This window comes from Micropterus salmoides, unplaced genomic scaffold (assembly GCF_014851395.1).
Source record: "Micropterus salmoides isolate LMB-PRFRI ecotype aquatic unplaced genomic scaffold, ASM1485139v1 Ms_hic_scaffold_4, whole genome shotgun sequence".
NCBI lineage: Eukaryota > Metazoa > Chordata > Actinopteri > Centrarchiformes > Centrarchidae > Micropterus > Micropterus salmoides.
Window position 1 is genome coordinate 2,067,440 of NW_024043372.1, and position 13,363 is coordinate 2,080,802.

The window sequence follows — 13,363 nt, forward strand, 5'->3', positions numbered from 1 at the left end:
TAAAGAAAAAAATGGATTCATATAACGCACAGAGCTCTCCATTTTTCTAGCAGAGAAGGTTACTTTCCATTTTTTTTTTATTCCCAGCATCGCTACTGAAACGTACATGAGCCAAATATCGACAGAGAAACAAAATACATTATCTGTCGAGAGGTTGTTCTGTGTTGCCTGTGGTAGCTATTAACCCGAATATTGATCTGAAGCAGTTGTCTGGTTACAGCAGGAATGACTAATCGAGCTACTCGACACCAAACAGGCAGCAGATAGACTGTCGTCAGCTTTAAAACGTCTTGGAGATAATTGAGAATCTATTTCTTGGTGATGGCAGCTGCCAGTGTTTGACACAGGAACTCAGAGTGTTGATAAAATCTATTAATCTTTCTTAAATTAAACAGACTGTGCACAAAGATATAAGCTATGGAGGATGGTTAACTTGATTCTTTATTAAATGTGTTAAAACTTTAAATATTCATGATACTTTTAACCTGGAAATTCTCCCATTTATTGTGTTTATTTTTCCTTCCCTGTTCCTTCTGTCCTTGCTCCTTTTTTTTTTTTTAAAGATATTTGCGATTCATCTCTGACATAAAATAAAAAGAAGCAACATCACTTGAAGATTTTCTCTTCAGACTACAAAGTCACTCTTTCAGAAGGTTTGCTGAAACGATCTGGGCAGCACAGCGAGCCAACAGAAGGCGTAAAAGCTTTATGAAAGAAGCTTTTTCTTCCCTAACCGTCCACGCTGGCATGTGCGGCGTCCACACACGTTCCATTACTGCCGTCCTCTTCACCTTAACTTTACGGTATTTCTTCACTCTGCTGCTCTAAAAAGCACTCACACATACAACCCCTCATCTTCCCCTCCAGCAGCAGCATCCTCGTCAGCTGTTACTGTGCCATCTGAAAACACCTGTTGGATTCAGATGGAACGGGAGAGCCGGCACGCACCACCCCGCTGCAAACCCTGTGATCCCAGATAAGTGCTCCCCCCTTCTTGGAAGATAATTGCTTTCAGTCTCCCGTCTTGGATAAGTGAGATCAGATTTGAGGATTTGAATATTAGACGTGCGGAGTTCCTTTATCACCTGCTTGCTGCTCTGCTGCTTCACCTGTAGGAGAAGCACTTCATAAAAGCTGACATCTCTTTAAAGCAATGAGGAGGAACAAATGATCAGGTTGGAAAATGACTACACGCCTGTGCAGCTGCAAACTGTGTGAATTGTGGGCTTTTTTAAATCGTGCGAGATGCATTTTGAGTCCACATGCTGATTTAGGTCGCCGCAAGGTTCACGGTCAAGGCTGAGTTTATTGTCTCCCGGAGGAAGAAAACAGAAAGTGCTGCTTGAAAACAGACACAAAAAACACAAAACCAACAAAAAAACCACAGCTAAACAAAAATCAACATCTTTATAATGTACAAACACACGTCACATGCCTGAACACACAAGAAGATTCGGCGATACGGCGCTCTGTAATCAAATACGGTTTTAAATAGGACTAGTAAAAAAAAAAAAAAAAGAAATTCTATCTGTGGCGGTCAGAGTTGATATTGTGGCGGGCCGCCACAAATAAATGAACGTACGGGAAACACTGCAGTAACAGCGACAGAACGGTGTGACGGTGTTGTTACGCGTAACCACGTTTTTCTACGCCGCCGCTTCCGGAAAGCCATACCGCTGTGTAAAAGCACGCATGGTTGCGGGAATATGCCGCAAACCTTTGTTTAGAAAGAATGAGGCATATTGGTGGATAATCTTTTTTTATAAAAGCAGCTTAATTTAACTGATAGAGGAACAAATATGTTTATAGTGATTGTGCCTACGCAATGAGAGCATGTACTGCTTCCCACAATGCACCAGCTCAGATAAACTCACCCGCCCAACAGCTTACTGCTCAGCTACCGTTAATATCAAACCCATGTTCAACATTTATCTGGCTGAACAGGCAGCTGTGACCTGAGAGGCCTGTGTTCATGTTTTTGGTTTAAAACAAATCAAAACTTGAAACTTGGAAGATTTTCAAGCAGCTCATCAAGCGAATGTTAGTTTAAGTAGCTCTCTGTTATTTCAGTTGATGGTCACCGGCTAGAAATGAGAGGATGCACAAAAGAGCTGAGTGGAAACACCAGAAGTTAGAAAAAAGAAATGTGTTCATCAGCCTTGATGAATAAACGCTGCCGTACACGAAGCGAGCTGAACGCATCAGATTTCAACAGTCACTTCTTGTTGCCAGTAGGTGGCGCTCTCACTTTGAGTGAATATTAGGTGCGTTCTAGATGACTTTCCCTCTTTTTACTTTATTAATCACAAACAGATTAACAAGCAGTGACTAACATGAACAAAATAAAGAAATAAATAAACAACAAAGACACATCTTGTCTCTAAATGATCTTTGTTGGGAGTTGCACATGCTCAGTTCCTAGTTAAGGACTACTAGCCAATCAGAAGCAGAGAAGGGCGGGTCAGCGAGAAGGTAAACAGCTCGGGTTCAGCCAGCCGCACAGTCCGTGTTGCCGAGCCGGTCGGCAACACGGACTGGAGCGAGAGTTTCAGAGCGGTGAGTTATTAATCTGTATCCATAAAGTTTTAACTGAGCTCTGTCTCTACATCACAGGAACAACTTTATGTCCACTGACTGCCTGGAGGGTAGCTAGTGTTTGGAAGGGAGAGGAGAGCTGTGTGCTGCAGCTCGCTGTTTCTGAGGGCGTGTCGGAGTAGCCGCTCGGCGAGCGTTATGTAAAGGCCGGACTACAAACGAGCTGTTTTCAGTTCAGAGCAGAGTTTTCTGTGGGAGAGGCGAACTCCCTTTGGACTGGACTTTAGGCCTTTTCACTTTGCAAACCTGTTACAGCACAAAAATAATAATAATAAATAAAGGACAGGGAAAAGGCCAAAAAGCACCTCTTTAAAGAAAAGATGACTGATAGATTCAGCTTGTAGTTCACGGAAAGTACATAAAGGAGAAAAATCTGTTTTAAATTTGTTTAACAATTTATTAAAGGGACAGTATCTATGCAAAATTTTCATATGGACTTCTTTTATTTCATTTGGAACGAGGAATTTGTTAGAATCTGACCAGATATCCTCTGCCAAGAGTCCTGGGAAGTTTAATTTCCATAAGAGAACCAATTTGGGAAAGTCGCTATGATATATATATATATAGGATCCTACATGGACTTGCCCCACCCCCCACGGAGTACATTAAATTGAAAACAACGGGAGGTGGCAGAACTGTAACCAGGGCCTCCATGAGAGCTGATTGCATGGTGCCTTACAGAAGTACAACATTTGGACAATTTGTATTTTCAGTTAAGGGGTCAGAGATCTGGAACAAGTTACCGGCTGCCGTGAGGGAATGTCCGACTTAACCCGAGTTTTAAGAACCAACTCAAACAATGACACATCAAATTTTATGACCACTAACGGACTTTGTTGTATTGTATGTGTAAGGGTTTGTTTGCTGTTGTATTGTTGATGTATGTGTGAGTTTACCATACCAGATCTAGCACTTTACTGCGCTAAACAGCTCTTTAACATAATTAAATTGAACATTATTTTATAGAATGGCACTTTACTGCATAAACAGCACCTTAAATGTGTCTTTTATAATATGTTGTTGAAAATTGTGGCGTCTCTTAAATTGTGTTGTATCGTATCCAATTTCAATGTTTAGTGTTGTTACCTTGTAGGCTACTGTGATGATACAGATGTAAAATAGTCTTTGGGCTAAGTCTGGCATGAAGTTTTGAACATGAGCAGAAAAGCTGCTGAAACGCAGGAGCTATTAAAGTCCAGTTTATAACTGAATTTAAATTTTACAATTAATCATTGAGGTGAAAAGGAACCACAGTCACATTTAAAGAAGTTACTTCCCCAAACAAAGACACAAAGAGGAGGGAAGACTGAATCATGACTCAGCAGGGATGATACGAGAAATGTTGATCTACAGGAGAAACAGATCTGAGAGCAGCACTGACTTAGATTCTGATATATTTAGATTTTGAATTGTCACCTGCCACCTGTTTCTCTTTATATAAATAAAAAAAATGATCAGAATGCAGGAAATAAAGTTCTCATTTAATTCAGATTTAAGATTTCTTAAAATAGTGTTAAAATATCAATCTCGTCTCGATCTCGTGGGTCGTCACACCCCTACTAACCAGCATGCCTCAGCTCAGTCAAAGCGCCTATTGGCATCAATATGAATAAGTGTAAGTAGGACATGAGCAGCTCTCAGCCACTTTGATTTTTAGCTCTCAGATAAAGAAAGCCCTGGTTTAAGTCAAAATCTAATTTTTATGCAGCTCAAATACATTTTTATGGATTCTAGAGTGATGGGAAAAATCAACTAAGCTACAGTTTTAAAGAAAAAATAATTTATAATTCCTTTTTGAGAAAATATAAAATACTCATTTCATCGGCTGCTGTTGCAACAAAAGAAGAATTACATGTTCATAGTTAAAGGTGCGGTTGTACTGGACCACATTATACTGAGCGGTCTTTCAGTGAGGGGTCAGAATAGCGCTGAAAGATAAACTGGATTTTCAACGTCATCACGATATAAACATGCAGACAGAAACATTTGATGTCATCCATCGTGTGAGCTCTGATGCAGCTCTTGTATTGTCGTCATCTTGTTTCATGTCGTCGTCTTCTGCGATGGTTTAATGGCAGCAACTGGAGAATCAAAGAGCTCGTGCAGCAGCAGCAGTGGGTGGACACATGCAGCACATCACGGCTTATTTACATGGTTTTCTGGAAACAGTAATGCAGTTAAACTTTGCGTTATTGCTGCACAATTCATAAATAACAAGTGTATTATTCTGTCATGGCGCTTTTTCAGACTGGGGTTAAACCCGCAAAGAGAATTCATTAATCATCAATACATTAATGCAGATCCTTCAGCTGAGAATGCTAAGACCGTTAGCATGACACAGTAATCCCACCAAACATGACAAAATATTCAACAGAGGCTTCAAACCTCAGAGTTACTAAGTAAATATTAATAAAGAAGCTGCAGTAACCTGCAGGGTTTCCTGCCAAAACAGTTATTTCTGGCCTGAGGATATCTTCCCTCCTCTTTTTATTTCTTATTGAACCGAGGAAGCTCAACACTATCTGTCGCCCGTCCTCTGCTCTCTCTCTTCTTTCCCCTCTAAATGAAACGCTGACTTGAAAGAGACTCCTGGCCCACACCAAAGCAAGAAGAGCCAACCTAAATAAACAGAGTCTTTGATGGGGGGGGGAGACCATAGGGGAATAGAGGAATAATAAAAGAGAGAGAGAGCGCCCGGCGGGTGCAGAGAGGACAGGGAGGTCAGAGAGACGAGCCATCCTGAGAGAGACAACATAAAGCTGTTATTCAGACTAAACTGGCTGCATTCGGTCGTTGTTTTCACTTCATTCATAAAGTTGTGAAGTCCAGATCATTTCTTTTATGTTACGTGACTCAAAGCCGGAGTAACGAGAAACTCCGCAGCCACTCAGTCAAGACGAAGAGCTGTATCAGAAAATATCTGGTTCTTCGATTAAAGAAATAAAAGTCAGAGCTACAACAAGCGACAAACGTCAAATCACTGCTTCAATTAATATTCTTTAACTTGCAGTCAATTTACCATTGAACAGATTTCCGTGGTGACCTTTAAAGTGGAGCTTGATTGATTAACTGACTGACTGATTGACTCATTGCCTCCACAGGAAGTGCTGGTACCTCAGTGACATTCAACCGTAATGGCGACGCCCCTGGGCGCTACGATCTGTTTCAGTACCAGTGGAACAACGCCACCGGGCCGGGCTACCGTGTGATCGGACAGTGGACGGAGACGCTGCTGCTCAATGTGAGTTTATATGACACAGCTGCTGTTTTGGACAAAACAGGTGAATCTGCCGTTTCTCTACAGACTAAACCAGAGTTTATGGTGGAAATGATGAGAAGGTTTATTTGGACCTTAAAGTAACAATTAGTTTTGTGTGAAACCGCTCAATGAACAATATATGTCACCAACATGTTAGCGCTGTAATGCTAAGCTAACGTTCATTGCTTGCTTGCTACTAGCTGGGTAGCTTAGCTTTGTTCCACGCACAGATGGATTTCATGTTGTCGTATGTTTAATCCAACGACTTCTGGTCCTTTCATCACATCACCTACACGTGGAAGCTGTGTGACGTTAGCTTCAGTAACGTTAGCTTCAGTCACTAAGAAGTGGGACAAACTGCGACTTTTTTGACTTGCAAACTTATCTTTTAAACTGACAAACATCATGTGTGTAAGTCAGGGCACAAATCAAACGGGACCAAAACGTTGTCTATCGCCGTTGACTAACGACATGCTGCTCTATCGCATCCACAACACAGTCTATGGGGAAAGCCCGTAACGGCAAAAATGGAGGTCATCCCCCCCAACGCAACAATAAGAGAAAAATCTTCAGCTAACACAGAGCCACTATTTTCAAGCAGCTGGTGAATCAGAAAACAAATATAATGTAAAAAATTGGGAGAAATATGACACCTGATGTCAAACTGACTGCAGTGTTGTAGTTGTGGAGTAGTATCAGATCGGTCCGATCAGCTGCAGCGTCCGATTTCCAATAAGGGGGCGTGTCTTCAGTGAAGGCTGGTCACTCCTCACAGCAGAAATAATGAACTTGGGAATTGGGATGTATCCATTTAAAGTGGTCGGCAATAGGCGGCCCGTGGGCCAGAACCGGCCCGCCAGCAATTATATCTGTCCCGTGGGCCAGATTGCTTTGATAGCAGAAATATAAAAAATAAATACCGGCTGGTGCTGAAATAGATCTCAGTCATGACAGCTAGAGTTGCTCACATAATCACTTCCTCTTAAGTGATTGTACCTCCAAAATAAAAGTGTGAGAATGTTTTTTTTTTGCAGCAATGCTTTATGTTGAGTCTATTGAGAGCTTTTACTTTGAAAAGTTCTGAAGGATATTCAAAGGAGTCTCTGGCCAGCTTGACACACCTCTGAAAAAGTAAACTGTGATTGGATTCCCCTGAATTTCCTCAGGTTTATGAATGCGGGTCAGATGTTGGGACGCACATGCACTTCTGCACATGCTTTATCGTGAGCACGTGCAGAAGTGTCCCAAACAGTTGTTTTAACAAGGGAGGGGAAAAAACCCTGCAGGATGTTGGGATCGATCATACATCCCTCCCAATGGGAATCCTGCAGACTACCGACTGAGCTAAACGTGCGCACGAATAGCCTATCCAGGGATTTGAAGTAATTTCACTATGCTCTGGCCCGCAATGTAACAGCTTGACAAAAATTTGGCCCAATGCCAGACTTGTTTGCCGACCCCTGAGTTTAAGTTTTAGTGGCATCTAGTGGCGAGTGTTGCAAATTGCAACCAATGGCTACGGGATCAGAACATCCTAATGATGGCAGACCTCTGAGTTTCCAGGTTCCAGGAGGAAGCAGAATTAGCAGACTGATCCAGTGACAAAAACATGCAGGTCCCCCTGTCAATACAGGGACTCTAATGCTTTTCAGATCGTGTGGACTGATATCTGCACCTTTAAATGGGAACAGAGCAAACATCCGTCCCACCTAATCTCTCTTGAGCGAGATTTACAGAATTTGCATCCAGCTATTTTAATAAATCCCACTGAAATTCTGGCCGGTGTGGTTCCCTGTAATGTGTGTTTATCAGAGCAGGGCTCAGGCACACTGGAGGATTATCAAGCCAGTTTACACCAGATTGGCCCAGCCTCACAATCTGAGGGGGGGATTCTTAATTGGAGGCTTGTTCAGGACAGATAGTCAGAAGATTATCTGATAGTGTGAGAGGTTTACTAATTTATTAGGCAGTTTGATCCGGCACAATGGAGCCAAACGGACCACACTGAAGGAATGTGTTCACAACAGGGAGAAGGTGAAAGAAGGAATTAACTGATTTTAGACTTATTTACATTATTTGCTTTAATCATTGTCCATCTATCTGACCTCTAAACCACTTCTCTTGTTCAGGGCATGGATGGATTATGAGAACTGGACGTAACCGCGAGCCTTGAGTTTGGCATTTTGGCCGTCGCCATCTTGGTTTTTTGGCTGGTTAATTCCCCGTCCTAACAGTCACCAAGATATGACTTCAAACCAGTGCCACTGGTTTCTTGGTGGCTGTGAATATTGAGGATTTGCCAAAACCCCCAAACCCTCCTTTTTTTTTTTTTTTTTATAGATTGAGCTACGCAGAAGTAAATAATTAAAGCTCTACCGCAACCAGCTAACTGTAAACTTCCAGTAATAATAAGCAAATAATATTATATAGGTACTATATACTATACTCCCATTATGAGTACTTTTACTTTTAATACTTAACGCACATTTTGGTGATGATGCGCACGTTGGTTATTCCCCACATCAGTGTGTTTGCAGGTGTTAAGGAGTTCTCCTGCATATGTTTTAGAGTAGTAGAAAGGCTTTAGTGTGTCAGAGGGAGCTGTGTGAAGTCTGATAAATGTCCTCAAGTGATGTCACTTGAGTCAGCGTCGGCTGAAGAAGTTAGAAAGAAGACGACCTCTGCAGCTGCTGCTCATCTCTGCTGCAGGTTTCAGGCTATATTAGCCGCTAATAGCAAAATGGCGCGTTCCATTTACCTCGAAAGTCAGAGCTGGGAGTGATGTCAGGCTCGAGTTGACAGCATTTCCAGTTTCCACAGACTGGAAAACCTCGCTCAGCCAGTCATTGTCTACAATTAGCCAGCTTAGCCAGTGTTGTGTCAACTCTGGTGGATAAGAACGCATTACACGGTATTTATGTATACTAAAGACAGTAGCAACATGTCTACAGACAGTAAACTTGGTCAACAAAGACAATTTCTACGAGACAGAAATACAGAGAATTGTTATAATTGTAATTTATAAACTACAGCTTTCACTAACTGTTGATATACCGAGCAGCCATCTTGGATCACGAGGTCGGGGGTAGTGCGGTTCTCCCGACTTTCCGAGTCGGAAATCCGACTTAAGGGAGCGTTCGAGTTGAAATTCCGACTTCCCGGTACAACTCGAACGCACCATAACACACACCCCGATCTCCCACCCGGCTTCTGGCCGGTGAGTTGCATCGTGGGTAATGCAGGTAGCGGGTTTTGACAAGGAAGAATAATGTGTGGAATAAAAAAAGACGACGTCTCTGGTTCTGCTGCATCGATTTAGGTGCTTTGTTTTTAAGCCGTACATCACGAGTCAGACAGAGTTATAGGAGCACAAAGCTAAATCAGTGGAATACTCCTGTAAGTGACTTTTTCAATGCATTTTACTTGTAACTGAGTACATTTTATGTTGCAGTCTGAAGTTCCTACACACCCTGCAGCGCTTCTCTTGGTGAGGTTTTACGGCGACCTTTATGTTGCCTGGGAGGATGTGCTTTCTTAAAGGGACCAGTCAGGGAACCGAAGTGTCTGTGTGCACCTAACACTGGTACATAGGTGTGGCTACTTGCCCCTGCCCGGAGGTGTGTAACCTCCATATTCCAGCATATACACACCACTACACCTCTTTAAATCCCTTATTTACGCTCCCACCACTGGTCAGAAGTGTTGAAACGGTTCAATCCCTCCTTTTCAACACAGGATTGCACAGTGAAACACAGAAAAATGTGTAAACAAATATTAAGTTTTTAAATTGGGATATAGTAAAACAACAAGATGGAGAAAATATGCACAGTATCGGCGTTACAGTGCAAACAGAAAACCTTGGTCATGGTGGGAATGAGCGCAGATCCAGGTAAGAAAGAAACAAATGTTTTCTGAGTGGATCCGCATCATTCTTCTGCTTCTGCATTCAAGGCCATGTCTCTGCTTCTTCACAACACTAAATTATTCACCTCAGTAGCCCCCGGTAAGCCAGATGTGGCAGAGCTGTTGCTATTAGGCCTCCCATTATTGCTTCTTTCCCTCTATCCTCATAACTCCTTTGTGTGTGTTTTGTGGGGTGTGTGTGTGTTGCTCTCTAGATTACAAGGGGGAGCTATTACTGAATCTATATGTTCAAGCGTGACAGTCAGACGTAATATGATTTAGCCTAAGTACATGTTCGCTGATATTCTTAGTCAATTTGAGATCAAGGCACAGAGGAGTAATCAGCACACTTGGAAGATTAATAACCTTTTGTTGAACTTGCTGCTGTTAAGTCAGAGAAGAAGGAACCCCCCCCGGCGTGGGGTTGGTGTGTGGTGTCTGCCATTTTATGTACGGATCAATTATCCTAATGTGCCACACTGACGTACACGATCTGCCCTACATGTCCTATTAAATCACGTGTCTGCGGTTATAATCATGTAAATTAAAGGAGGAGAGGAAATTTTATTCAAATGACTTAAGTCCATGTCTACACATTACACGCATGTAATTTTACAAAACTGAAGACAGAGTTTAATAAAATTAGTTTTACTTGTTTCAAATGTAGAGAAATAGTTTCTGTGTTTTATCCCCCCATGTGCCATTTTCTTCTTCTTCTTCTTCAGTTCCCTGCTGGCAGGTCCTTGCTGTGGCCTAATGGGTCAATCAGACTGTGTCTCGCTCTGATGCGTCTCTGTCAGGGTTTATGTGGTCACACCCTGCACTAGGACAACTCTTTTTACTCTTGCTGCTAGAATCCACCTAGTAACACCACTCTTTCAACTCTGCAGCTGAAAACTCTCCAGGACAAATCACACAGACGTGACTTGAGAATCGGTCATGATGTATGCATGTTCGGCAGCATTTTAGCATCTGCATACTTAAACTGGAGGATGGGTATTTCTTTTTACGAGCTTCACCATCTAACGAGACTCTTTAGGCTCTTACATTGAGCTGGAACATATTCAGCTCAATGCTTCTGAATGAAAACTTGTATCTAATTGAAACACATACTTAAATGACAAAATATGTTGATTGTCAACTCTCCCAAAACAACATATGTTTGCATAAATGGCTGTTGCCCAAAACGCCATGTACGAGCGTTGGTTAGTACCAGACCAGCGACTCGTGGGAAACGTGAAACGGTGGTAGTTTGGTTTAGGAAAAGATGGTGATTTGGGTTGGGGGAAAAGTACATTACGTTAGTAATTACATTAGTAAGTCATGTGACCTGAGTCATATACAAAACGTTAACTTAAAACATCAAACAACTCTGACTTTTTTCACACGGGACTCGAACCTCAGTCTCAGTTTACCTGAGTCAGCCGTCCACCCCACCTCGTCTTTACACGGACTTTGTTGCTCTTTATACTGCGTGACCTGCAGCGTAGTAATGTAACGGATTGCTATTTCCAAAACCGTAATATTACAGAGTTACTAATCCAAGTAACTCTGTTACTGAACGCACCATCCTGATGTGAATGCACAACTGTGCGGCAGCTCAGCAGCACCGGACTAACCCTAACCCTAACCCTAACCCTTTTGAAGGCTTCGTTTTAGCTATGGAGTGATACATCTTGTCTCTAAATGATCTTTGTTGGGAGTTGCACATGCTCAGTTCCTAGTTAAGGACTACTAGCCAATCAGAAGCAGAGAAGGGCGGGAGTAACTTGCCCAACACTGGTCACCTGACTTCTTCTGCCACTGGAGGTCACGGACTAACAAAAAACCTAAATATGGGCGGTACTTAGCTGTAGAATGGAAATTATGTGGATCTATGGTCGACATTAACATTTATTTTACTTTGAACTTGTACTAGTGTTCATTGCATTACTTGGATAAGTGTTTGTTTGTACCTGCTCAGGGACTTCAGATGGAAATTGGCTAGTAGCTAAATCTGGTAGAACATGTCTCTTTGTATGTGAGAAATGTTGTTTATACATGGTCCTTTTAAATATAACTGTAATAAAACTAAAGTAAAGCCGGGCAGTTTAAGTGGTCCGTTGCCTCGGTGCACCCGCGTGCCGGCCTCTAAATGTATTGACCTTTAAATGTATTGAATTTTAAAAATGAAAGTAGGAGCATGTTGGATTACCTCGCAGTGTAATCCCACTCGTTGTGCAGTTTACTGTACACAGGGCGGATTAAAGAGTTCATATCCATGATACGAGATTACCAGCTTCATTTAGAAAATGACAGCTTCAGACGACGACAACAAATTCTGGGCAAAACTGTGTACCAATAAACCTGGAGATTTACCAGTACACTGTAATGTATAACATAAAGAGTGTGTACTGGAGCAGTCACATTCAGCATAATGCTTTTATAGAAATTCACAATCCTTTGGTAATACCTTAACGTGGTCCTAAATTCATCTCTTCATGAAGATGTTGTTTTTTTATCATTAAAGGCAAAGACACCACAGGACACACACACAGTATTTTGCCTCCCTTCTCCCCTCCTCTCTCTTGACATCTGCTGCTAATCCTCTCCAGGCTGGAGACCCCATTTCATCCCATTCCCAGCCTCAAATGAGATTAATTCAATTTATCACTTGTAATTTCCTTTTCCCCTCAGTAAACGCCTTGTGTATATTAGCCTGGCAGTCTGTCTCTTCAGAGGGCCAACGAGATTATGCATGCTACGTGATACTTTGTGCATTCAGGGTATATCCATGTGTCGTGGGGTGGGTGGAAGTCTTCCATATGGCTCTTGTTGCCACTGTGTCTCCCTGGAAGAGTCACAAATGACTCTGTAAGCATTGGCCCCCGGTCACTACAGTCCTAAATGTCCCCTGTGGTTTTGGTTACATGCAGTTTACGATATGGGACTTAATGCAGTTAGAATTCATATTTTTATAATAACAATGTTTGAAGTGACAGCGCGTTGGTGTCTCTGGAAGTGAGTAATCTGCAGAATCTGCAGCCTCTCGGCTTTACGGAGCTTCATAGCTTCTTCCAGCTCGTCGTTTATCTCTCCGGCTGCAGCTTTCCCGTCCCGGGTTCACTCTCGGAGCGCTACACGAGCTGCTCAGCAGCAAACAGCAGACAGACACAGTCAGAGTCGAGCTGGTGAACACAGGGGAGCGTTTAGCGGCTAAAGAGACGGATATTAATATGAACACGAGCTCATTGGTTGATGACATAAACAGCTGGTGGAGCTAATTCTCCAGTCGCTGCCATTAAAGCAGCAGAAGAAGAAGTCACAACGAGGTGACGTCATTAAAAGAGCTTCAGAAAGCTGAAGCGATGGAAAACATGACGAAATCAGACGTTTCGTGTGTTAATGTGAGGAAGGTTAGAGCCTCCTCGCCGCCCCACACAAAGTTTTCTGAAGTTTTCAGCTCTTCACTTTAAGTCGCTGCTTCCTGCACGTCAGCATTTATTCATCAAGTCTGTTTCTGGTTTTATCCACCAGAAACTCTTTTCTTTGCAATATTTGAACTTCTCTGGAATTTCTGACATTTCCACAGTTTTTTTTAATGTGCAAATAGAAAATGTGCATTAA

At 42.3% G+C, this 13,363-nt stretch overlaps 1 protein-coding gene across 2 annotated transcripts in view; it reads left to right on the forward strand.

The window, feature by feature from the left end:
- LOC119886700 (metabotropic glutamate receptor 7) overlaps positions 1–13,363 on the forward strand; it is a 320,159-nt gene that overhangs the window by 234,237 nt on the left and 72,559 nt on the right. For both annotated transcript variants that reach the window (XM_038697608.1, XM_038697607.1), the window contains one exon: positions 5,697–5,836. In XM_038697608.1, the coding sequence (XP_038553536.1) occupies positions 5,697–5,836 (140 nt within the window). The remainder of the gene's footprint in view (positions 1–5,696; positions 5,837–13,363) is intronic.